The sequence below is a fragment of the Polyodon spathula genome, chromosome 31 (assembly GCF_017654505.1).
Source record: "Polyodon spathula isolate WHYD16114869_AA chromosome 31, ASM1765450v1, whole genome shotgun sequence".
NCBI classification, from domain to species: Eukaryota; Metazoa; Chordata; class Actinopteri; order Acipenseriformes; family Polyodontidae; genus Polyodon; species Polyodon spathula.
Genome location: NC_054564.1, coordinates 7,710,753 through 7,737,263, shown reverse-complemented (window position 1 = coordinate 7,737,263; position 26,511 = coordinate 7,710,753). Strand labels below are relative to the sequence as shown.

At 43.5% G+C, this 26,511-nt stretch overlaps 1 protein-coding gene and 1 long non-coding RNA gene across 3 annotated transcripts in view; one reads left to right on the top strand and one right to left on the bottom strand.

Moving 5' to 3' along the window:
* Positions 1-1,703: 1,703 nt before the first annotated feature.
* On the bottom strand, positions 1,704-21,869 carry LOC121303126. Of its 2 annotated transcripts, XR_005947753.1 has the most exons (4): positions 21,781-21,869; positions 18,638-19,091; positions 9,032-9,397; positions 1,704-1,974 (listed from the first exon to the last, which is right to left on the bottom strand). It is a non-coding gene; the product is annotated as an uncharacterized LOC121303126 (long non-coding RNA). The 2 variants fall into 2 exon arrangements; XR_005947752.1 differs by lacking the exon at positions 1,704-1,974 and having other exon boundaries at positions 7,707-9,397.
* Positions 20,627-26,511, top strand: part of LOC121303125 (transcription factor 7-like 1-A) — a 34,075-nt gene continuing 28,190 nt past the window's right edge. Inside the window, exons 1-3 of the mRNA XM_041233604.1 lie at positions 20,627-21,662; positions 21,833-21,905; positions 22,053-22,180. Coding sequence (XP_041089538.1) covers positions 21,477-21,662; positions 21,833-21,905; positions 22,053-22,180 — 387 coding nt within the window. The 5' untranslated portion in view covers positions 20,627-21,476. The remainder of the gene's footprint in view (positions 21,663-21,832; positions 21,906-22,052; positions 22,181-26,511) is intronic.

The window sequence follows — 26,511 nt, the reverse complement described above, 5'->3', positions numbered from 1 at the left end:
CGAGACTGTTTTAAAGATGCCGTTCACATCATAAAAACAGATGCACTTCAAATTGAGCGAAATACCACATACAAAACACACGGGATTCAGCGGGCATGGAAATTTTATGTTTTTAGTTTCTCTTGTCTGCCTGAAGTGCCCGTACCTTTACAGTACAAACGGGTGCAGTCGAAAGTAATTTCTCCTTTGTAGGGAATTCACTTCGAAGCACGGCCCCCCCCCCCCCACGGTATGAGGTCAGGAGCCCCTCCCCCCCCCTGTACATGTCTAATACAGTTGATGATTTCAAAAAATGCACTTGACTGAAGCCACACTTTCCACTGGGAGACCTTGTTTGGGGGATGCGTCTTGGCGCGCTGGCTAATTATCTAAACGGTAATTACCGGTCGCGTTATTTTTACCCCCCTCAGCACGAAAGGCATACCGGCGGAGATCTGATAATAATGAGCTTTAATTATGCAGCTTGACATTTAAGAGCCGAGGCGACCCTTCTGAATCTCGTTTGCACGGCGCGCTTTTAAGGTCAAGCGATGGTGCATAATAAATGAAAGGCGTGTTTTCCGGACGCAGTCGGAACCGCCTGCCGGTGTGCTGTGGACATGCAATCAGTTCATCAATCCAGTCCTTGTTTAGCTGCTGTTTTTCATGACATCGTTGAACTTCTTTATTATTATGATATATATATTTTTGGTAAGTTTGCGCTCTGCATGCTAAACACATCATCGATGTGAAGACAGCGTGATGATTAATCACACCTTCGCCTCCTGCTCCCCCGCTGGTGTTGTGGCGGGCTGGTTAATTGTTTCTGCTAACGAGATGCCACGAGTCTCCGGGCGTGTTTGTTTTTTTGATCGCAGGGGTGCTCAGAACATGATATTGCAAGCTTCGCTTTCAATTAAACTTCTTAATTAGAGTGTTGACTTTTTTTTGTTTGTTTGTTTGTTTGTTTGTGTGTGACCAAGATCTTGAACAAACCCTAACCCCCCCCCCCCCCCCCCTTGGTGTTCTCTGCGGGCGTTGCGGGGGTGCAAAATCGTTTTGAAATTGGTGCTAAACTGTTTTGCAAGTTTTAACACCTAGAATCTAGCGCCATGGTGCCCAGTTTGCACCGCTGCCATTATCAAGAGCTCTCTTAAACACATCAGACTTAATCACAGGCTGAGATGAGTGATCGAGCTAACAATCTTAAGTAACCAGTCCCGCCCATTGACACGCCTGCCCTCAACTAACATGGCGTTGAAGCTGGAATCTTTTCCCACAACACCCCGCTTCTGTGGGCAACAGCTCCGACTCAGGTTCCCCCGGGTCCTAAAGCCCTTTCCCTGTTTACTCAGCTGTGTCCTTAACTTTTTCTGACGCTTGTAAACATTTTGAATGGCCGTATTTGAGGCCGTGTTGAGTGCACGATCTTTGCTATATTTATTGTATTTCATCAATTATAGGTGACAGCTTCATCATAGGTACGATCAGCCAGAGTGTGTTAGTCTTTATAAACGCCAGAGTAAAAGCATAGCAAAGTGTAATTTATAAAGCCGGCAGCCATTGGTAAGCATTATATAACCGAGAGTTATATTGTGAAGGTATATTATAACGAATGGCAAACCATGGTAAATGCATAGTATAAATATAGGAAAACAGGTAGTTTTTTTTAAAGGGTTGACTACTGTAGAAGGCTGCGTGTGTGTCTGTGTGTGTGCGTGCGTGCGTGGGCGTGGGTGCGTGTGTGTGTGCGTGTGTGTGTGTGATCCCTAGCATGCATCTTAGATTGCCTGCAGGCCTGTGTGCAGATCCAGACCTTCACATAACCCCGCACAGCTCTGTCTGAAGAAGTTCTGCACAGTGTTGAGTGACTCGCGTCTCTCTGGCATCGCCAGGGGGGGCTGAGGGATTCATGAAGGAGCACATCAGTGTGGATGCAAGGTTGGAAAAGGAGACAGATGGATCCAGCTCTCCTACTGCCAAGAGCCTCAGACTCTGAAGGGGGGAGAGGTTACAAAAAAAAAAAAAGAATATATTAAGCATGCTGAAGACCATGAAAGGGACTCGCTAAACACTGGACTTATTAGACAAGCTGCATGTGTTCTGCACAGCATACAGAGCGGTACAGCGCAGTACAGTAGCCCTCAGTGGACCTGTTTGTTCAGTCAAGTTGGCTTTCAGGGTTGCTTTTCAATCAGTTTTTTTTTTCTTCTTCACATTTGCTTTTATTCCAGACACTGCTTGTAGGAAACTGTTGAAAAATCCCTTTGGGGACCCATTGTAGCTTATCAGCGTAAAGAGAACGGCAGCACAGTGGATCTGGAAGCAAAGCTGCTGTTTTGATACTGCAGCAAGCTGTCTGTCTGTCACAGCAGTGGGTTAGCTGTCAGCATGTGAAGGTTACCCAGCGACCGGGATATACGGGAGGCGGTCATCCGTCCCTGTGTCACACATCACACTATCATTACATAGTAACACTTTCCATGAAGTGACTCTAATTCCTGTGTATTTACAGAGCAGTATCCTAGTAAATACACGTGTACTTACATATAATTGCAATAATTTTATGCATGGTTGCAATGCAATTTAATGTGTCAATCTTTTTGCATGATATATGTTCAGACACAATTGCATTTCAAAGCAGAACAGAATGTCAACGTAGTCTTATCCCAACCCCTAAGATAGGATACCCTAATATATATATATATATATATATATATATATATATATATATATATATATATATATATATATATATATATGAGAAACCGCTCATCCAGTTGTGATGAAACTTGGCATTGACAATATTTAGCATAAGCTATTGCAAGTATCAGACAGCAGGGATGTATGGAGCTGTCTCTCTGTCTGTACAGCTGTCTGTCACTTGCATTTCTACATGTACAGCTATGGCCAAAAGCGTTGTTAATTCTATAGGGTGATGCCAAACCTTTGGCCCCAGCTGCCCATGTTATTGATCTCCGTCATGGGCATTGTCCTAATTGGCCTGTGGGGGGTGTATGTTACAGAAATACTTGCACGCTAGTGTAATACCAGTATCGGCATATCAAAATACGATATCCCTGCGGCCCCTTTCCACCAATTGCAGCCTCGTTCCATTGTAGCTGCTCTGGTGCTCCCATTGCAGTGCTTACATTCGGTTAAGATATTGGGTTTTTTTTACGTATAAGTTATTTGAAGCCGCTGTTGTTATAAGAAAAAGATGTTTTATGAATGGCAGCCAGTGTTTGCAAAGCCTGCATTTCCTTCTCCCCGCACATGCTAGCCTCACTCTGCCAGTTTGAGAGGCCCGTGCAGATAATACTGCATTGTTTCAGACAGAGAGCTCCACAGCTTCTCTCCAGGGCCCGGTGTAACCAGATTCAGCTGGGAGGTAGGAGGCCTGAGGCAGGGGCCTTGGATAGTCAGTCTGCCTGCTCTGAGAGGCTCTGTCTGCAGACCAGCCCCTGCAGCTCCTCCCCTCCACCCTTCTGTAGTGCCTCTCGGCTCCTGTTTTTTTTTAAATCGCATCACACACATTTCATGAATTAGTCTCAGTGTTCTCAGCTATGGCGTACTGTTCTGGCTTTCGTAGGGTTTTTCGAGCGTATATTTTCGTCTGGTCAGAAACAGTAGGTATTAAATGGTCACTCTGCAGGGACCGAGTGCAGTAAGCAGTGATGATGTCAGCAGGAGCCAGTAAACCAGCTTTAAAACACACGCTGACGAAACGCACCTGCCTGCTTTGCTGTGGAACTCAAACACAGTACCAGCTAATTGCATTGAGTACAATAGTGTCTGGTCCTCAAATACATTTACAGCACAGAATACTTTTCAGTAGCACCACCCACGTAGAAGACATTGTAGCAATGATCTTAATTCCTATTCAGAACGATGCTCTAAAACAGCTTACTGACTTGGGAAAACCTTTAAATGTTTTGCTTTTGTTTCCAGCAGTGATGGTACTGAGTGGTATAGAAAAATGCATTCCCCCTAACTTTTTCAATGGGCTTTCCCCTCTCAAAAGATCTTGCATGGCAAAGCATACAATGGTGACGGAACTGTGTGCTATCTATGGTAGCACAAGGGCAGCTGCAATGGAATGAGTCTGTCTTCCATTGCTGGTAATGCTGTGGTCCGCTAATGGTTCTGCTAGAGTTTCTAAAGCACTGATTTTAAGAAGGTAATATAATCCCTGGCTTGGTCTTCAGGTATTTATTGCAGTGAAATAACTCTGATTACTAGCATTACATGTGTGACCATCCACATTTAGACAGACTGGTGTTTGCTTTCTCTTGTCCCAGTATGTGTGCGCCCGGGGGCTGAGTTTGACGCACGGTTATCGGGGGCGTGCTGTCAAGAGAATGACAGAAAGCGGGACCCCTTTCACGCAACACACAATCAATTGTCTCACTGTAACAGAAGCCCCACGCTCCAGGCAGTCACTGCTGCAGGGTGAGGGGGTACATTTCATTTCCACGTCACTCTGTCTGTGTTACCCCAGCTCTGATACTGTAAGGACTGTCGCCCCTGGTTTAAAAACATACCCCCCTTCCCTCCCTCCCTGCTAATCCCAGGCACAAAGCGGGCTTGTCATTTGAGATGGGAAGAATGTTCAGATAGGGCTATTAAGAGAAGTAGTGGAATTTTCTTGAAAACGCTAGCGCTTGTAGTGTTCAGCCACCAGGGGTCACTACATACATAGTAAAAAATGACATGTAGTTATATATTTATGTATCTATATTTTACACACATCAGGAAAACCTAATTAAGTTGGCACAATCTGCTTGTTTTCAAGAGGGTCATTTAACATCGTCCACTCTTACACACATTTTTGGTCTGCGGAGTACTTAAGGAAAGTATCATGACTTGAAGCAGTGAGACTGCACCTCAGCATGCCCAGCCCGAGTCGATTCCATTAACTTCACTTGCTAACATGGCTTGTCAGTATCTTGGACCATCACCACGCCTACATATGTTCTCTCATGCTCTCCATGCTCTTCAAGCCTGATATCTGCTATTAGCTGCTACTATTTCATGTATTATGCTGCTATCATGTATTCTGCTCTTTCCACTGTATTTAATGGACTATTTCATGTATTATGCCGCTATCATGTATTATGCTTTTTCCACTGTATTTAATGTATTATGCATTAAGTTTTTACTGTATATCATGTATGATGCATTTCTCTGTATTTAAAGTATTATGGATTTTCTTGTTGTTACTGCATCTTGTAAAGCACTTTGTGTTGGTGGTCCCCTATGAAAGGCGCTATATAAAATAAAGATTGATTGATTGATATGTAAAGCACAGAAGGAAAATGCAATGGTAAAACAGGCTGGCAAAACAGCTTTTCCTCGCTCGTGAAATGCGTTCCCCAAACCTCTAACCATTTCATATCCTACACCCCCGTACAGGAGCACGCTGTTATCTTGCACCCTCGCAGAACTCTTCACAGAGCACTTTGGAGGGTGGTTGTGTATTCTCTCAAGCTAATGTGTTCTATTTGATTATGCATCCCCCCAGGACAGAGAGCACATGCCATTATCAAGTTTCCAATGAGGTGAAGCACACTGTATGCACACAACAATAGGGATTATTCTTTTCAACTGCTAATTGAAAGACATGTTCTCAGGTGTGCAAGCTCCATGCCTATGGGCCATTTCCTTAGCCAGGATTTAATTCCACGAGTCAATATGATCAGACAGTGGATTGTTTGATAAGGCTCCGAGTGTTCTGCACCCACTGGTTCACGTGTGCCAGGTTTTGATTTCGTATCTGTTAGTGTCGCTTGGCTTTGATAGGACTGTCTTTAGATACAGGGGGACTTTGTCGTTCAGTTGTAACTTCGGGCATTGGGTGTGGAGTCTGATTAACCCTTCTTCAGCACAAGTTAAAGGATCTGGAGCCACCAGCCTGTCCGTTTCAATGCGTTTGCAATGTAATACATGAACAGCAGTGTGCAGATTTATTGCAACACCTCAAGATTTGTCATTTATATCCTTTATATACCGACCTGCATAAAACCTCTGGGTGTGAGAATCTCAATTTCCACTCAGTAATCAGGGAAACAATAGGCACTCATGTGTGAAAATGTCAGACCATTTTGTGCTTTAATTAGGCATCTTAAACACCTTCTAAAAAGTCTCATGCATTTTACCATGTGTGGCTGTGTGTTCCTTTTCTCTTAAATTAATTGCATGTGTGGCCTTTTAAAGTCATCAATTAAATTAGACAATGACTAATTAGACAATCACTGAGTGTTTCATGATTTTCACTTCCAGTGGTTTGATTTCACACGCACAACAAATCAAAACTACACAAGCTGTGGGGTGTTCAAATACATTTGCACACTGCTGTATTATTTTGCAATGCACACTTCAATAAACACTAATAATTGCAATATGTGTAAAATAGATCAATTAAATGCAAATGAAAAAATATATATTTAAAATATATTTGAGTGCCCATTTTTGAATATTGCAATATTTAAAAATATATTTTAAAAGATTTCTTAAATATATATATATATTTCTCTTCCATGTGTGATTGCATTTTGTTATATTCTCGATTGTTTTTTCTTCTCCAAATCAAATTAAAACTATTCTTTGTTTTCTGAAAGCAAGCACACCAATAAATGTTCTAAAACTAACCAGACACACTTCAGGCAAACCCTAAATGAAACAAGTAAAGAGCTCTGAGAATATAGCTTGGATGTTTTGCTGTATAAGAACAAAAAAAAAAAAAAAATGGAAAACACACTGGGGTCTATTTTAATGATCTTAACAGCAGGAGATCTTAATACCTCCGCCCTTTATTAATTTGACCAGTGTTTACCCCCCAGGGCAGACATCTATTGACCCCCTTAATACCATCACCAAGGGCAATCACATTCAATTAGAAAGGACTCTGAAACCAGGGCTTTACACACTGAAGGAAGCTACTGTCCAGCTATAGACAAAGAATTAGCATCACCTAGAACTTTAGGGTTGAGACATAATTTCAAAAAATAATTCAGATCTTTTATTTAACATCAAGAAACTACAGAAAATGATATCACGAAAAGTCAACTGGAAGCCATAACAGTAGCACAGTATTTCATTCGACTTCATGAAGCAAAATGAGTTCATTCAATAGGGGGATGCACAACTTCTGGCCATAGCTGTGTAGATCTGTACAGCAAAATAGGTTTTGTAATCCCGTCTCTGCCATTTGATAATCATTAACCTTCACTCTCGTTTTTTATTCTGCCACCAGACCCCCCTTGATGGAATTACAGTACTATTATGTCTATTATTCGCTATGCAAGTCTATAGAGAAAATATACATTTTGCAGGTCTGACACTGCTGTAGTGTAACTGCAATTGTGAGCATGCAGTATGTGGGGCAATCTTAACACTTGGTCCCCCTCACGAGCCCACCCTTGTGTGCCCTGAATAGCAGGTAGATGATGTGTTTGTGAATGAGGTGGGGGATCCCCTGGGGCTGGTGGATTTATCAGCATCGCTCTTAATGGGGGCCATTAGAATTCCAGTTCACACCTTTATTACCAGCTGGACAGCAGTTCCACTAGAGGCTCAGCCTGACTTGTACAATGGCACAGGGAATCACTCTCAGGAAGAATCTGATCGGCAGTGCACATGCCCTCCATTTGCAGGAGAGGGGGAACCAGCATCAAGCATTGCATAATAGATTTATTACATTTATTTTGGTGCTAAGGGGGGGGGGGGGGGGGGGGGGGGGGGGGGGCTAGAGACTCCCCACACAGCCCTGAGAGAGATGGAGCTGGAGAGGGAGAGGTGGAGATCAATCCTGACCTGAACACCCCCTGCCTGCCTCCCTTCCATTCAGTCCTCTCTCCAGCACAGACTGTGCTGTGCCAAATCGTGTGGTGCTTTGATGGGAGGTGGAGACCAGCAGCCATTAAGGATAGGCTGAGGGCAATTTCATTCGAGTCTTGAGCAAGTTAACATGCATGCTGACCCTGTTTCCTACAGCACAGGAGGGTCGTCTGGTTTCTCAGCTTCGCTTGGCAGTCCTCTTACCCACTCAACGAGACGCTGTTATACCAACTGTACATATCAACTTAAAGAAATGTGTTTGGTTTCAGTACTCATTATACTGCAACACACTGGTAAGCACATAATCACACAACACTGTTTCCATCATCGTCTTTGAAAAGTCTCTTGTTAACATTAGTACTGATCTCAATCTTGAGTGCTTCAAGTTATAGAGCGAAACATTTCTCTACTTGACTTAGTTTTCCCGAATCATTTCTGCTTCATGCTTGAAGTTCTTGATGACCTACATTAACTACATTAGATGTGATGATACCCTCATTACCCCTGCTGGAGACAATACAAGGGGAAGAGGGGGTTTTAGGGTGGCAAGAATATTGGGGGGTAGTCAGGGTAGGGAAATGGTTTTAAAACCCTAGTCTCTACATCTTTAAATCAATCTCTATAATCCTGGAGCTGCCCAGCATGGGGCGCCACGGAGCACACCACCCCCCCCCCCCCCCCTCCCAGCAGCTTCCCCTCAGGCTGTTAATCAGAGATGGCCATTAGGGTTACCGTTAACACCTTATTGGCACAACAAAGGAGTCTGTTGCCCATCTGAGGAGTACATCAGCACAGCCATTATCCATTGTCAATGCGATTGGGACAGCCAGTCACCAGCTGATTGGTTAGAGATGAGGGACTGGGAGGGAGGGAAGCAGTGTGGCTCTAGTGGTTAGAGCTGAGGGACTGGGAGGGAGGGAAGCAGTTTGGCTCTAGTGGTTAGAGCTGGGGGACTAGGAGGGAGGGAGGCATTGTGGCTCTAGTGTTTAGAGCTAAGGGATTAGGAGGGAGGGAGGCAGTGTGGCTCTAGTGGTTAGAGCTGAGGGACTGGGATCGAGAGATGCAGTGTGGCTCTAGTTGTTAGAGCTGAGAGACTGGGAGGGAGGGAGGCAGCGTGGTCTAGTGGTTAGAGATAAAAGACTACAGAGAGGAGCTCCCAATTCAAAATAATTGCTTTGAAGTAATATCAACTTGTGGTAAATGCCACACTTACTTAAAAGAATAGCCATTGCTCATGGGAACTGCCATTTACTGAAGAGAGTTAGCGGGATGTCATTGTGCTGAGCTCCACATCCTGGGTCTTTGAGAGCTTGGGCAGGACATAGCATTCCCCTCCCCCTGGAGCGAGGCCACACAGGCAGACGGTCCGGAAGTCGAGGACAGGAAAGTAAGAGATTCAGTCCACACAATAAACAGTTTGTTTCCCAGGCGCTGTGTTCATGTATCTGTTGTTCCCACTGACTGCGCACACTGGGAAACGGTCAAGCAGCCATTGTCTCTGGGGTCAAAGGTTACAGGATGCTGCTCCCCGATTAAAAGAAGGTGAAAGGTCAGGTGACAGCCGTGATAAGAAGGAGCACTATAGAAAAAGAAAGAAACTTTTTCTGTTAGTTTTTTTTTTTCATTTTAAAAGAGGCTCTTCATTTAAAGACAATACAAGATGTTTTAGTTAATAAAAAAAAAGTACTTTAGTTTGCGCAATAAGAACCCTTATAAAAGCTTCCCACAGTAAAAGCACAGCAAAGTGTAATAAAGCACAGTGAAAGCATGGGAGCCGGGTTTGAAGAATAATAAATAGATCAGCTATTGTCATTTAAACATTTCAGATTGCATGCTGTGTGTGAGCGAGAGGGAGAAGGGTGCTCTAACAGATTGCATTCTGTGTGTGAGCGAGAGGGAGAAGGGTGCTCTAACAGATTGCATGCTGTGTGTGAGCGAGAGGGAGAAGGGAGCTCTAACAGATTGCATGCTGTGTGTGAGCGAGAGGGAGAAGGGTGCTCTAACAGATTGCATGCTGTGTGTGAGCGAGAGGGAGAAGGGTGCTCTAACAGATTGCATGCTGTGCGTGAGCGAGAGGGAGAAGGGTACTCTAACAGATTGCATGCTGTGTGTGAGCGAGAGGGAGAAGGGTGCTCTGGGGTAGAAGCAGTGCTCTAAACCCCCAGGATGCAATGGCTGAAACAGAAAACAATTTTTAATGAAAGTAAACTAAACAGGAAGACAACTAGTCAAGACACTGTAGCTGTGCTATTACTTCAGGTCAGGAATGTCAAGCCTGTGATCTTCTCCCTCTTTCGTATCTCAGCCCAGCGCGGGATGGTACTGACGCATTTTAAAATCATTTTGCTGCTGTTACAATTTTTTGCTTAATAGATTACATATTTAGTTTTTTTGTCTTGATCAAATAAACACACATCCTGCCGAAGAATTGAAGAATCCCAGGATTAATTCCTGTTTCGCTGCGTCGATCCCGGAGGACACAATATTTATTTCAGTGTTATTAAAAACACAAGAGGAGGCACTGAGCCTAACCACTGGCCCACCAAGTCTCCTAAGAGCAACCTTTCCAACGTTTCGGGCTGTTTAACACGCCTTTGTCAAGGGAAAAGTGTGTGTGAAAACAAAACCGATCTGAATTAACTGCACTGCAAGCGCGTCTCCAACAAATTCAAAGTGGCGGGCGAACGAGAAAGGACAGCACTCACTCGAGCTGAAAATGTATTGAGCCGTTGGAAAAGGCCAAACGCGCTGTTCAACTCGCTAAAGAGTACGGTGCGGGAAGGTCAACAACTACCGACACGAAAACTGCAAAACAGTGACTTGTTGAAGCAGCTCGACAGCGCTGCGAGGAACAGCGCGACTCTGTCAAGACAACGCGAGAGAACAGGCTTGTACACGTGCGCCGTGTGAGAAAGGGAAAAGGGCTCTCCGATTTCGGGACCAGATCTTCAAGGGGAAGCATTGTTCTTCCATAGGCGACTGCATCCAGAGGACAAGTTTTACAGCCAGTGAGGGATGGCTGGACAGATTTCAAAAAGACACGGCATCAGGCAGCTTTGCTTAGCAGGGGATAAATTCACCATAGATGCAAGAGAGTTAGAGAATGCTTCAAACACTAAGGAAATGCAGTGTCTGGGGCTATGAGAAGAATGCTAATGTTTCAATACACCTTTATACAGTAAATGCACATGCATTGCAGTTTCTGTAAACTTGCATTCGTCCGAACGTCCATTCATACAAACTATTTCTATGTCCCCCAATCTGTTTGGATGACTGGGCTTCTACCGTAGATCAGAAGCATTGCTCCAGACCCTGATATTCTCAATGTGATAATGTTAAAGTTTCATGACTAGATACAGTGCGTTCAGAAAGCTGAATGATTCCAAATCTGAAGCCGGAGGGTGTCAGAACATTCACAGAATGACAGTGTCAAACTGGACACGACTGGGAGTCATTGCAGTTGAAAAAGTCTTTATGTGTGTGGAATGTAGTGAGCAGCATTGCACACAGGTGGCGCCCTGCATGCAGTCATTGTGTCTGCCAGGAACGCAGTGAATAGACCCAAGGGGGGTTAAATCAGCCAAGACGGCTTCTACAAATGTACCTCTGCAGCAGCCAACGTGTGAACTGGGGAGCTTTAAGAGATGGAACACGCTGACAAAACATCAATAATAAAGCAGGAAACTTTTCAAAGTGGAGCTGAATGGGATTTGATGGGTGTAAATCAGCCTCTGTTCACAGGTAGCCCCGTCCTTGTCTCTGTAATGAGCCTCGTAAATACTGCTGACACAAAGGAGACTGACAGGTCGCTTGAGGGGGAGGCTGTAAATTCAGCGCTGAATGAGAGCCCTGTGGTGCTAAAGAAGCTTGAAAACAGCATTTAAAATGTCTTGCATATTTAATAGTTAAATTCGACACATTTGGACTTCGTTTTACAGCAGAGGGGACCGAGGAGGGGGAGGGTTACACAGTTAGTGACACTGGGGACACTCTCTTTGCTGGCCATGCTGTTAAGGTTCTTCAGTGTATCACACTCACACAGGAAGCTGCAGATGCTTGTGTACTGGGCTTGTGCGAAAGGTGACGCGTGTTTTAGAATTTAGGAGAAAGAAATCAGTGGAAATCCATCTACACAGCTCTGAATGAAACTGTTCTCCCTTCTAAAGGTTTACCACAGTGCATGTTCCCCATGCTTTCCCTCTGCTTATGCTACGAATCTACCATAGATTATTATGGTTCACCTCTCATGCTTTTTTTGTATGCTTTACCATACCTCTCTGGGCTTTCCAGCATGTTACCACGCTTTCACTGTGCTTTACTACACTCTGCTGTGCTTCTACTGTGAGAGGCTTGCATCAGGGTATGGTTAGACTGTACTGCGCTGGTGTATAGCAAACGTGTGTACAAATCCTTAGCTCCCATACTTTCATTCCTCTTCAACCATGCCCTTATACCAAGAGACTTCACACAGGCTTATATATGAAACCAAAGCAGTAAGAGCATTGTTCATAACCTTCAGCTGCTAGGTGGTGAATACCAGGCAACATGAAAAACAGCTCTAAAAACAACAAGCCTTTTCATCTCACAATGAGGATAAGGGCATTTTTTGAGATCCACTTATAAAATACATTGAAAAATAAAAAAAGCAAGTGGTCTGCTTTCCTCTGAGAGAAATGTACCGGTAAGCTTTGAAGTCTGAAAGCAGCTTGTCATGCATCAGACAAACAAGCTGATGATTTGAAGTGTTGTGATCAGCAGCAGGCAGGCAGTGTGCCGTCGCACCAGGACCGTGCTTTCCATTGTGTCTCTGATCACTGTGTAATTACATGGTAGTTACTTAGTAAATGCATGCATGCTTACACATCCCTGCAATGCTATCATGCATCGTTACACATCCCTGCAATGCTATCATGCATCGTTACACATCCCTGCAATGCTATCCTGCAATGCTATCATGCATCGTTACAATGTGCTTCATGTGCACATCTTTGTGCATGATCTCTGTAAGCACACAATTGTATCAGAAATCCACCGTAACTGGAGAATGGAAAGTGTTGCTGAAAACTAATGGATAGATTTCCATTTACTTCAAAGGAGATAAAAAACAACCTGACACCAAATAAACAACACGGCAACATAATTCCAAATTCGCTGGCTTCTCCTCTTGCAGTCGAACACCCAAGCACCTCGGAATCAAATCATTATTCTTTGAGAACTCCAACATATTTTTTTCGTGGGGGGGTGGGGGGTAGTTCTGTGTGGATCTGTCTAATGCAGGTGCTGAGAGAGTTCCCAGTGTCAATCACTTGATGAGCATTTATCATTAATCTGTGCTGTATTTCTACTCTGGTGTGTGTGTGTATACATATATATATATATATATATATATATATATATATAATATATATATATATATATATATATATATATATATATATATATATATATATATATACACGGTTTGGTTTGGATTGTTCTCTGTGTGCGTTACTCTGCTTGAACTATTGCATGCTGTCATCTTGCTGTGCTTTAGTTGTATACTGCAGCCAGCTTCGATAAGGGACGCACACACATACACACATACACACACACTGACCCCCCCCCCCACACACACACACACACGTATGCTAACCCAAAGGTAGCAGCGTTTTAATGAGCCCTGTGGAGACCCCTACAGTTTGTCAATCAAGCTGTCTCTCTCACACAGCACACAACATCAGTGAGGGAAACTCAGCAGAGGATGTGAGAGACTGGGAGGGAGAGGAGAGAGAGAGAGAGAGAAGGGGCAGAGAGGAGTGGAAGGGAGGAGGTGGGAGAAGGGGGAAGGGGAGAGGAGGAATGCAGTGGTAAAAGTGTGCTATAACAAAGTCTAGAGAAGTTATGCTCAGTCTATATGATTCCCTAGTTGGGGGTCTAACTAGAACAGCGTGTTCAGTTCACTACATTATTTCACTTGTAGTGAAAACAGCAAAGTGATAAGAATACAGGGAGAAGGGGAGAGAGGGAGAGGGAACGATACGGCAGGGGAGTAAAGGAGCGGTCGATTGACAGGGCGGAGAGAAAGATAGAGATAGAGGGATAGGGAGAGGGGATGGAGGGACAGGGGAATAGGGGAGAGATAGAAAGGAGAGAGAAAGGAAGAGATAGGTAGAGGTAAGAAGGGAGAGAGATTGACAGTACACAGATAAAGGGAGAGAGATGTCAGTGTAGATCTAAAGAGGGTTTTCGACAGCTGTTGTTAACCCTTTAGAGCTCTGAAAGATTTAATGAGATCCAGCAGAGAGGAGTGTATTCTGACAGAACAGAGAGAGACGCTGAGAGGCAGATCGATACACAGGCAGAGACTAATCATGTGTACGTCCTCTTATGCAATTTTGCCTGTTTTTAAAGTCATTTTTCCGACTTTGATTCCATTAAAGTGAGCGCACCTTTAAACGATATCACCTTGTAATAGTTATCACATTTCAAAATGCTGAAGAACACACCGAAGACTGAAGCGGTTTAAAGACGGCCCTCGCATATAAAAATAAATAAATAAATGATGTGAAATATGAACAAATGACATTAAAATGAACAGACTTGCACAAGGAGTCCTACACAGGACTGTGGAAATAGACCAGTGCATCTCTCGGTTCCATTGCAGGCTGCATGCATTTCATCTGAAAGGATATTGCAGCCAGGCTACTCGCAGGACTCCGCAGCATGAGCTACGAGGACTAGAATTAAAGCAACTGTAGCTTATAAAAAAAAATCTGAGAAATCTCACCGATTTTGCACTTCCATTAACAAATATTAAATATCTTTCCAAACCATACTCGTGGACTGTCGTGCACTCCCTCGGTCAATTTAGCTGGAGGGTCTCCCCTCCCTTTCACCGGCTTCTTTCCTGTCAATCACCAATCAGCTGCCTCCCCTATTGACTGACATGCTTTCAGCCAGTAACATGCTTTGACCCAGAAGTCACCGCTGGGCTGAAATGAGAGGAAGTCAAGCAGTGGCAGACTTCTTGGAAAGCAAGGCAAGCAAACCGAGAACTTCAGCGTAGTACCATGAAGTCTGTGTCAAGAGCTTGCGAGTGCGTGGGTCTCTTTACAAAGCACACGCGTCAGGATTTATGGGTTTTACTTTAAAGTCCCGTTCTTTGAGTGATTTAAACAACCAAGCTTTTTTTTTTTTTAGACAGGCTTGATTAATTGAATGGGCCGCATTGATCCGGAACGCAAGAAGGCTTAGCAGCCCATCAAACGATCTTTTCTTCGTACTCTCCTATCTCCGTGCGTCTGATAATAACCTGAAACAACGCGGATGGGTGGAGAGCATCTGGAAAATGCGAGCTGGTTCAATATTCATGGCTGTACTGAAAGCTCTCTCCAAATAGAGCTCATTAGATGTTTTTTTCTCTACGATGAACTGGACTGATACTGGCAGCACTGTTGTTATGGTGATGTGAGGGAAAGACGCAGTTCAATAAGAGATCCCCTATCCTACTCCCTGCCTTTGATCTGCAAGAGACGAGCCAAGTTAACCTTTTCGTTGCCACTCTCTCCCTCTCCCTCAGAGGGACTTCGATTCCTCTGTCATAGTACGTAGGTTTCATCTGACGCAGGGCACAGCCTTTGAAAAGGCAGACGTGAGACTTTGATTTGTGACAATCCACGGGGCGAAATTTTAAAAAGTACAAAATAACAAAACAAGACACTATAAGGATGCAGGGGCCACAGTTTAAAATTAACACCAGGGAGCGTTACTTTCACTGGGGTCAGGTCTCCCTAAACGTACCCCAGTTTCATGCATTTATAACTCTGGCTGTCTCTTCTGAACTTATTTGTACTGTTATTAATTTTGTAAAATGGGAATTGAAAGATTCTAGTTATCCCATCCCTATTCAATTATGACAAGACTTGGTAAGGACGTTCCTTAAGATTCTTTCTGAAGGAGACTTCCGAGGTTGAGAGAGGGGGTTTGTCAGCTGCTCCTGTAGTAGTCTTCATATATCAGCTCAAAGTCTTGCTGTTTATTTTCTCACTGAACTGCATTAAAGTTAAGGCAGGCAAATGCAATGCAACAGAAAAGTATTATTTTCCATGAAGGACCTATTGCAGAAACATCAATTGACATCAATATTACTCAGAAAGGATAAGGGTCTATAAGATGGGAGTTTTGCCTAGTAAGGACGTCGGTGCTAGCGGTACCCTTGCCGGGGGAGATGCATGATACATCTTTGATTAGTGTGTTAACTCCTGCGTTAAATTTTTACTCATGAGAGTAACATTCAACATTTAATACCCTACGATGCAGCTGTATATAATCAAGTCTCAGAGTAATTGAAATAAAGATGAAGACATGCTGGCAGCCAGCACTGTCGGAGAGATGAATTATTCAAGTCCTCATATATTAAATTCTATGAAAGATAAATTATTGACATGTTGACTGCATGCTTATCTAAAGCCAGGGGGACCGCTCCTCACTACCACCCCCGGCAACAAGGAAACGCACACGCTGACAGCGGTGGTGCCTCTCGCTAATCAAAACAGGCACCAAAATGAACAGGCACATGGCTGGCAACACACACAATGCCTGCACTGACCCTAGATGTCTGTGGGTTCACTGTGCTTCCATGCCTCTCTCAATCACAGAGTACTTCTGTACTGTAAATATGTTTGTATTTTGTTATATAGAGAGGATACACAACGGATGTTCATAGCGTCGAATAACCTGGAGATTTTACATATCTGTTGTTGTGAAAGATTGTCTGTATTGATCTCCTAACAACACTACATCAGTAACCAAACCATTCCTTGACGCGTCTCCGTTCAGATTTCCCATGATGCACTGCATGCTCCTGTACAGAATACCCGATAACATCTTCAAACACCCATTCATAAATTCTGCATGAAGGTAAAGCTGAAGGCTTTAAAAAAGAAGAAAAACACCACTTCAATTCAAAAATAAACTAGAACCAAACCACAGAGTGATATGAAATGTAAGGAGCACTTCGCTTCAGGCTGCGGGGTTTGAAATCATTCAGAGTGGTTGGGAGAGTCCTGTACTGGAATTTTGATTTGCTATCATTTTTCTCTTAATCTGCCTTCACCGGGCCCCGAGATGCTTTGAGCTTGTCTGGAGAATCCCATAAATGCTGGGACTGAACAGGTAAGACTTAGTACTTGATTGTGAACAGAGCCTAATGGAAACTATTCAACAGCCCGCTGTCTTTAAGTTTCAATCCTGTACAAATTACAAAAAAAATAAACACCTTTTAAGCTGCGGTCAGCGAAGGTTACCAGCGACCGACTGCTACCTGTACAACCAGCCCAGGGCTTACACAGGGTTCCCGGCCACTGGCAATGACGTGGTTAATGAAGAGGACCACGATATTCATCTTATTTTTTTCCCTGGCCCGCAGGAGATGTCAATCTCTATAGAGAGTTATTTACTGCGCTGTCAGCACTGTGAGCTGCTGAATAGCTGTGGGACCTGTCTGCAGGTGCAGCGCCAAGCCCCCCAGCAGATAACACTGAAACTGGAAGACAGAAACACCAGCTTCAATCATTACAGCCACAGACAGCCCCACCTGCAAGGGGATTGAGATTTCCAGCGGGCCAGCCTTCCTTTAGTCACTTTCTTATAAGGGGAAATGTGGTGCAGAGTGCTCAGCTCTCTATGCTGTTTCATAGGAACCATTTCTCCCACAGTCGCTTTCTGACATGCATTTACCATATACCATTACCATTTTCACCATACCTCCCTCTCTGGTCTTTACAGCGCTTACCCACGCTTTCCTAGGGGACACCTCTATATGGGGGACCGCCTCTCTCATTTTGGGCAGCACTGTATATTTTTCATGTTCAGTGTGGCCTTGTGTGCTACCGGGCAAGAACAGATTCTCACTGAAGTGAGACGTCAACAAAAAACATGTTCCCTCACAAGAATGCTGCTGGAACAAGGTGTGTGTGTGTGTGTGTGTGTGTGTGTGTGTGTGTGTGTGTGTGTGTGTGTGTGTGTGTGTGTGTGTGTGTGTGTGTGTGTGTGTGTGTGTGTGTGTGTGTGTGTGTGTGTGTGTGTGTGTGTGTGGTGTGGGGAGGGAGTGGCGACCGCTGATTATCTTTGGTGAAACACTGACGAAAAAACCTAATAATTTTACCAAACAGCCAGGGTGCCCCGGTACAGTCTGAGGGTGCTGTCTTATTGGGAGGGCCTGTGGATTCCTATTCAGGACGGGTATCAGTGCAAAGCCAGGCTAAAGCCACGAAAAAAACAAGCTGTCTGATCCCAGCTGATAAACTGCACTTAAAAACCGCGAGGCTTGCATTGTTCGCGTGCGCCAACCTGTCATTAACGCAGGGGCCTGGCGTGTAATTAAGTTCATTTCATAGCCTCTTATTGTGACACTGCGCTTCTGAGCTGCTTCCTCGGGCTCTGGGGGGCCCCTGGGGGCAGTGGTGAGGGGCTGGGGACTGGGTAGACACCAGGGAGGGTGCGGTGGGTGGCTGGGGCAGACTGTCTTAACACAAAACACACTGACGCAAGCATAATTGTCATTAATCTGCCAGCAACAGGTATGTTTAAACAATGGGCTGCATTATAAATATGTGTATGGCTCTTTGTACAACTGATACTTTCTATAGCTGCTCGCTAGCAAAGCCATCACAGAGCAAAAGACAAGGTAAAATGTGCCCATATAATCCTTACAAAATAATGACAGATAGATAGACAGATAGACAGATAGATAGATAGATAGACATCATTGCTAATTAGGGTAATCGCATGAAACATCATTTTAATAAGGGATACAGCATGTTACAATGCAGCGAGGTACCTTTCCCGTATCACCTCAGCGCAGTTGTGCTTCATGTCGCTGTTGTGTTATTGCAGCCTTTCCTTCAGTCTCCGGGACCTCCTTCAAATGCACGTTTCATCTCGATGGGGACTTCTTGGTTTCGCTCTGTCTAATAAATAAATAAACACAAACTTGTGTCTTTGAAGTTTTTTTTTTTTTTTCTGAGGGTATGTAATTAAGGACAGGCAATGAATTGTTTAGATATTTTCGGGGGGTTGGGGGGTGCGTTTCAACACACACGGCACTTTGTACACCTGTACCCCGTCAATTATACCGCACTATAACTGGGGTACAATCAGCAGGACTCACAGCACCATTTCAAATCCTAGTAAAACCGCACGGATGGAGTATTTTCAATGTTCTGTTGCTTGTCGGATGCGAGATTATTTTTTTTCAGTAGCATTACACGTTTTCTTCCTCTTCAATTTGACCACTGTAAAAAAAAAATCAGATTTTAATTAAACACAGTGAAATAATAGCCACGAAAAAAAAAAAACCTAGAAAGATATACCAAAGCTTAATATTAAAAAAAAAAAAAAAAAACACAGTAAACTATGATAAACGCACAGCAAAACCCCGGGATTCAAGTAAAATTGACGTATTGATTTTAGTATAAGAGAAGCCGATATAGCCAACGAAACTACCACATAAACACAAGGCCTCCTGGAGATTTTGTAAAGCCTTGTGTTTATCCCCCAGAATAAACAAGGCGCAAACGTGTTAATTATTAAAATCAATCCTCTAGCCAAGCTTGCCTTTTGAGTTGGGAAGGCTGATCAGATTCTCGACCAGACGAGAGTTTTTAAAAAAAAATTTAAAAAGAGTTCTGACTAATTTATTTTCTAAAAGTAATTCAACACATACATACTTTCACAAATAACAGCAAAAACAAAACCTCAACTCATTAGCTGCGGTTTTTGGTTACTGTCAGAAAGAGTTTGGGGTTCAAAGCTGTGTAACACATTCGCCAGCTTCAGCCTGGCCCATATCGAGCCAGGGAGATTATCTCACCTCTGCCCAAAAACAGGGCGACCCTCCCGCGGGGGGACAAATCACACCCCCGTCCCTGTGTCTCAGTCCGGCGCGGCTGGTCAAGGTGGGGCGAAGCGCTGTGACACCTGTTATTTATTTATTTACTTGTTTGTTTGTTTGTTTTGTTGCATTTCTGTGACGCGTCACGTTGCGTATTAACAGCTAATTAAAGCTGCTGAACTCGGATGAGGACCCGTTTCGGTTGCCGTGATGGGACGTAGCCTCTCACAAAATATATGAATTAAAACGCAACGGGAGAGTGAATTATTCCGCGATTGAAATCGGAGGGTCATCGTCTCTGGTTGCTGTGGGGGAGTACGGTCCCGGGAAGTTTTATTTCGATCAGATGCCAGTATAAACGGCGCCTTTGTTAATTGAATCTCGGAGTTTCCCGATTGGTAGATCAAAGTTTTTAGGTTAATGTATATATAACAATTATCACCACTCACGTATTTTAGAGGGTGGAGTTTTGTATTTTTATTATTATTATTATTATTATTATTATTATTAATAATAATAATAATAATAATAATAATAATAATAATAATAATAATAATGTTGCATTAAATCATCGAATATCCTAAACTTTCAACAAGTCAAATGTTAATAAAATATTTCTTGTTTAGGCGGTGCTAAATAATTACCGGTTTGCACCACTCCGTGCAAAATGCACCATTATTAGTACGCCTGTGCAATTTGTCTGTACACAGCTGCTTTATATTATTTCAAAAAAAAAAAAAAAAAAACCCACAGACACACACACTTTATTGTAACAATGTATGGCTGAGATGTTACAGTCCTGTTTCGACACAGCACCCCCGCCCGGCCCCCGTCAACGCGCTGTTTTGAATGGAGTTTCGGTTTTCATCGCAAACTCCGCCTCTGTGTTTCTAACGAAGCCTTCACTCTCCCCGTCTCCTTCCAAACTAACATCTCCGCACATTCCTGCTCGACCTCGCCGTGGGAAGGTCGCTCTTACTTGCTGCTATGCAGAGTGGCCGATAGCGATACCCGAGCACTGCAACTTAGTGGCGACCGCAACCGAGAAAGGGACGGGCGAATACACAGTCAGGGTCCAGCCTGTTTTCAGACTGAACTCCGTCGCTGAAACTTTTTATTTTTGTAAGAGCCTCCGTGTGTACATTTTCACATACGCGGGCGCTCCGCGCAAGTTCGAAGAGTCAGACTCCGTCCTAACTTTTTAGGTGTACCAGCGCAAAAAAAATAAACCCGAACCGCGGCTCCAATGGAACCTACGAGATGATTTTAACTTCTTTCATTTTGTTCGTTTTTATTTTTTGGCACCTACCTCCAAAAGGCAAGCACGCCGAGGCTGCTCCGGTCGTCGATACCAGCGTGGAACGGAGCAGAACCGCAAGTTTACGCTCCTGAGCGACGGACTCGCCTTTCTGTGTTTCGGTGGCTTTTTAAAATCTGTTTGCGTTGTGTTGTTATTACTTTTGCAATTACATTTTTAAGCAGTTGTGGATTATTACTTCAAGCTATATTTAAAAAAAAAAAAAAACATTCGTGTTTTGCTTATAACCATGAAAAGGAGATTCTGAAAATGTTTATCTACAAGAATATCTGAACCGTGGGGTCCGAAACGCGCACCACTTGTGTTTTGCAGAGAAAGTGGACCCGATTAAGTACTGCTGCAAGGTTTTTGTCCTGAACGGGAGCCGGGTGCAGCGGCACTGGATACAGCAGGAACAAACAAAAAGGTTTTTTTTTAATAATATATTTTGATCTATTGGATTTAAAAAAACTGTTTTAACGTGCAAATATGCCGCAGTTGAACGGAGGCGGTGGGGATGATTTGGGGGCGAACGACGAGATGATCCCCTTTAAAGATGAAGGGGAGCAGGAGGAAAAAATCTCCGAAAATGTTTCGGCGGAGAGGGACTTGGACGACGTAAAATCCTCGCTTGTGAACGAGTCGGAAAATAACAGCAGTTCGTCTGATTCTGAGGTAAATGCGAAATACCCAAAACTACCCCCCGGAGTCAACTTCTTCACTCCGCTGCCTGGCTCGTCTTACCCTAAACCACAGTGTCACTTTTTTTTTTAAATGCGTTTTTTTTACTTACTTTTAAATGTCTTGTTTTTCTCTCGTGTGTGTGTGTCTGTTTCTTTTCACAGGCGGAGAGGCGCCCCCAAACCACAAGACAGGACTTGGAAAATTACGAGAAAGCTAGAGAGTACTTTAGCGAAGGTAATACTTCTTCTAGTAACGATGCAAAAAAAAAAAAAACATTGCGTTTTAATATTGCCTCGAACTGCGTTTTCGGTTTGCATGACGAAATCGGTAAAGAATGTCTGACCCAAAGTGTGTTGTTTTCTCCCCGTGTCGTTTTCCCAGCTTTAAGAAGACAGCAAGATGGAGGATTTTTTAAGAGTCCTCATTATCCTGGATATCCGTTTCTAATGATCCCGGATCTCTCAAACCCTTACCTCTCCAGCGGCTCCCTCTCCACCGGCGCTAGAACGGTGAGCGCCAGTTTTATATTTTGGGTTTTTTCTCCCTAGTTTACTTTCTCCATAAAAAGTATACCCCCCCACAGTAACTGCCCCACCGCGGAGCGCCATGTCCATTAAGTGGCCTCTCAAGGAGTTAGCCCTTTGTTCGTTTTAGGGATGCAATTTTATTTTTAAGTTTATTTTTTTCAGACTCTGTTCTCAATTCTGTGACACGCAGTTTTGGGTGTTGAGTGGACACTACTTTGTTGGCATTTTGTATCAGGTTTGTTTTCCGAGGTCTGGTAATTCGAAATTTTAAAGGGCAAAACTTGGAACAGAAGTTTGCAGTTCAAGTTTTGAAACTTTGCCCCCCTCCCCCGCTTTCTTAAAGGGGCAGTAGAGTTCAAGGAAGGTTAGTTTTGTTTGCAAATTGACGTTTTGCTTGGCAGCTGGATATTGTATATTAAAAAAACAAGGTATTTAAGCCTCAATACTGCGACAAAGTAGTTATGTATTTAGCTATTGCAATCCAGTTATTGTTTGTTTTTGTGCATGATAATATTTAAGAATTGATAGGCAGACGTTTTAAATTATTTCAATTGCATCAAGAGTGTAATATTCCTAGTTTGGGCAACCGGCGACGTAAACGGTATAATAATGTCTTATTATCCACGGGCTCTCGAGTCTGTTCAGAATTAATTACGCACAGTATTCTGATAACAGGGCCGCTTGCATGACGCAGTAGTTGGGGACGTGCCCAGACACCGCCGTTTTAATTCGCGTTTTCCAAGCAATTCTACATTATTTGCTAACATTAGGAGTTGCACAGTCTGCAAAGTTGCTGCTATGATTTGCAGGGGTTTGGAAGCAGCCGGGAGCGCTGTGTTGTGTTTTTAATCGGTGACAGTGTCCTTAAATCAGTAACTCTCAACCCCGGTACTGAGGAACCACTGTGTCTGCCGGTTTCCATTCTACCTGAGCCCTCAGTTACTTCGCTAGACCCTTGATTAGACTAATTGGCTTAATTAGACCTTATTGTTTTCAGCTCGTAAACAGACGCAGGGTTCAAGTTGTAAGATGTTATAAGTACAGTGAAATCTGCAGCTGTTTTAAGAGCTGAAAGCAAGGAATTAAAGGTTTCATTAAGCGAATTGTTAGTTCAGTGAAGGGTCTAGTTCATTGCGAGCTCTGCTGGAATGAAACCCGGCAGACAGAGGGGGTCCCCGGGACCGAGGCTGAGAGAGAGTGCTGCAGACTGCTGGCAAGCCAAGCACCCAGGCCAGTGTGATTCATACACATCTGTAACGCACCAGCCGCTTCCAGCGACTAGGGAAAGGGGGGGGAGTTAGTTACGGATTTAAACAAGTACTCAATACACATTTTTTTTTTAAATTGTATAAACCGTTCAATTGGGAGTGTGTTTGTTACTTTGTAAACTTTTAATTTTCACAAAATGTTATCCGGACGCGCTGTGAATAAACGGCTAAGCCGCTACTTCGTTTAGCATTGCAAATATAGCAGTATTTCAACCCGTACCGTGGGTTTAAATGACGCATTCAATTGCTGTTAATTTAAGCAGTCTGTCTTTACGAGTTTGTAGCCCGAGAATATCAAAAAAGCGAAGGACTGAACAGCCAGCGGCAATGCGTGTTTATTTTGTCATGTTTCCTTACTGTGCATTTTTAAAATTACACGTTTCTGTATTTAATTAGACCTTTTACAGAAGATGAAGACAGTAGACGCGTTTTAAATATTACGGTTAAAATAAATGAACAAATAAACGATTAATTCGCAGGTATTGCAAAGTTTTTTTTTTTTTTTTGTTGTTTTGTTTTTTAGAACGGGAAGTTAATTGCAAAACACGAACTCGTGGTGTTCAGTTAAAGGGTTTATTTCATTGCTCTTGCGATATTTGATAGCAGTAGTCTTTTTCAATTGGATGTGACTTCAGCTTTTAAATCTGGGAGTTAGAGAGGAATTTTTTTTTTTTTTTTTTTTTTTTTTTAAAAAAATTGTCTTAAAAAAAACAAACACACAGTTGTGCGCCGAGCGGCTCGGTGTTCGGATGCTTTGAGACGCACAACTGTGGAGAGCTTGCATCTTTTTAATACGTTTATGTGGAGAAAACGTTGCAATAGTTATCCTGGAGTTGAATGCAGTTCAGTATTACCTATATACCCTGGCCCACTGCGTCTGAAAGGTACGTGTTTTTTTTTGGGGGGGGGGGGGGGGGGTGTGTAGGGGCCCCAAGACAAAAGCCTACATTCTTGGTTAAGTCGAAAGTTTTTTTCGTTGTGTGGGAAGGTCGTCACCCCTTTTAGATCAACGTCAGATTGCTAGATTCAGTGCATCTGGTTCAAAAGGAGGAGTGAGATACTGGGAGGGTTTTTTCTTTTTTTTCTATCAACGCGTCTGAATTGTGCAAATAAAGTCAATCGACTTTACGCAGGTTGATAGCGGGTCAACTCGGTAACAGGAATATAAAAATGCGCGTTTCTTTTTTTTTTTTTTTGGTGCTACTTTTAAACTGCAGCACGGACTGTGCGTGATACCCAATCGCTGTCTTTGCCAAAACTTAAACAATGCCAGTATTTATTTTAAGACGGTGTTGCACCCACACTGCCGCCATTCTTGCATATAGAAAGTGACAGACTTCAGTGTTATCTAAGCAACAGGATTGATATTGCTAAGTGTATTTGCACCCCTCCCAAAAAACAAGTGATTTAACCCAAATCAACCAAGCGTTAGACTGCAAGCAAGTGGGAACAAATTGCACCCCACCCCCACCCCTGCCCATGCTCTCCAGCTACCAAACTAACTATCCCTCCCACCTCCAATCGCTCCATTCAATTAGAAAGGAGTTAGCGGACCATTGTCGTTTGAATGGTGCTCTTGATGGCTTCATTGACATGGGTCCCACACCTCTGTGAGCTAATTACCTTGAACTGGGGGCTTTTCATCTTGGGGGGAGGGGAGGGGTGGGGGGTGGTTCTGCAGGTGAAGTGGTGGGCTGTGCAGGGGTTTGGGTCCCTTTTAAAAATGTAGAGCAGTATTTAAAAGGGGTCGTGGGCAGATTTATTTATTTATCAGGTGATTCACAGAGACTTGGGCGTGTGAGCTGTGCATCAGCTGCAGAGTCACTTACAACAACATCTCACCCCAAAGACAGAGAACAAGGAGGTTCAGAGACTCGCTCAGGGTCACAGTGTCGGTGGCTGAGCCAGGATTTGAACCGGGGACTTGCTGGTTACAAGTAGTTTTCTTTTAACCACAGGACCACCCAGCTGCCAAAGCACAGCCTTTTCTGAAGCAATGCTGTGTTGACCACAGAGATCGCACATGCTGTTTTTGTAACATGTGACTCAACAGTAACACTGAAGACCAGCGTTTTAACGAGGATGCTGTTATTATAATGGGAAGACGCTTGTTGAAGAAACGCTGGTATGATTGGGGTTTAGGTGCGAGTGCTGTTTGGATCCCGGAATAACAAAGTGGCAAATCAGGGTTCAGGAGAAAAGCAGCTGCGTCTAAACTAGGGGGGGAAGTAAACAAACTGGACAGTAATCTGTCTGTGGAGGACACAGCAGTGAAAAATGCAATAAATACAACAAATTCAAGTATGAAACTGATGTAATTGAAACTACCATATTAAGCAATTGTGGGCAGGGTGAAAGTCCTGACTCGCCACTTGCTGTTTTATCGAATGTTATATTTTGCATATACTTTAAAACAGGAGCTTCATTTTGCTGATGTCTGGCTATGGACATGTTTACAAGGAGAAATGTTTGTGTATGTGAACTATACTTCTACTGTATACAGACTCTGAGTAATTATGTGGCATATTGTGTATTTTGCAGACTTAATAAAGGCGTAGTGAATATTTCTTGCCAGTAACCCTCCTTCCCCCACTGACTGCACTACAGGCACTTCCAGCGGGCTGGGGAGTGTGTTTATTTGTTCCTCTGCACACACATGGAAAATGTGAACGCATGTGCGGCTTTCTTGAATTCCTAAGCAAATCTTTAGTGAACCAAAAAGTCACCCCCGCAAAATAACTCCAGTGCCCACCCGAACGTCACGGGTCACTGTGGGCTCCCCATTACAATGTGCCTCTAATTTTAGCTCTGGCAAAAAAAAAAAAAAAAATCTTTGGCTTCTAAAATTTTTTGGAAAATGGAAACAGATGGTGTTGCAGTCCAGGGAGAGGGTAATTAAATAAATCGATGCGTCTTGGCGATTGTAAATGGGAATTCTTGCATTTTCCAGTGAAAACGGGAATAGAGGGATGGTCCCTTAGCTGGAACTGTCACTCCATTCACGTGACTTGAAACTGTAAAGCCAAACCTACTGCACGAGATACA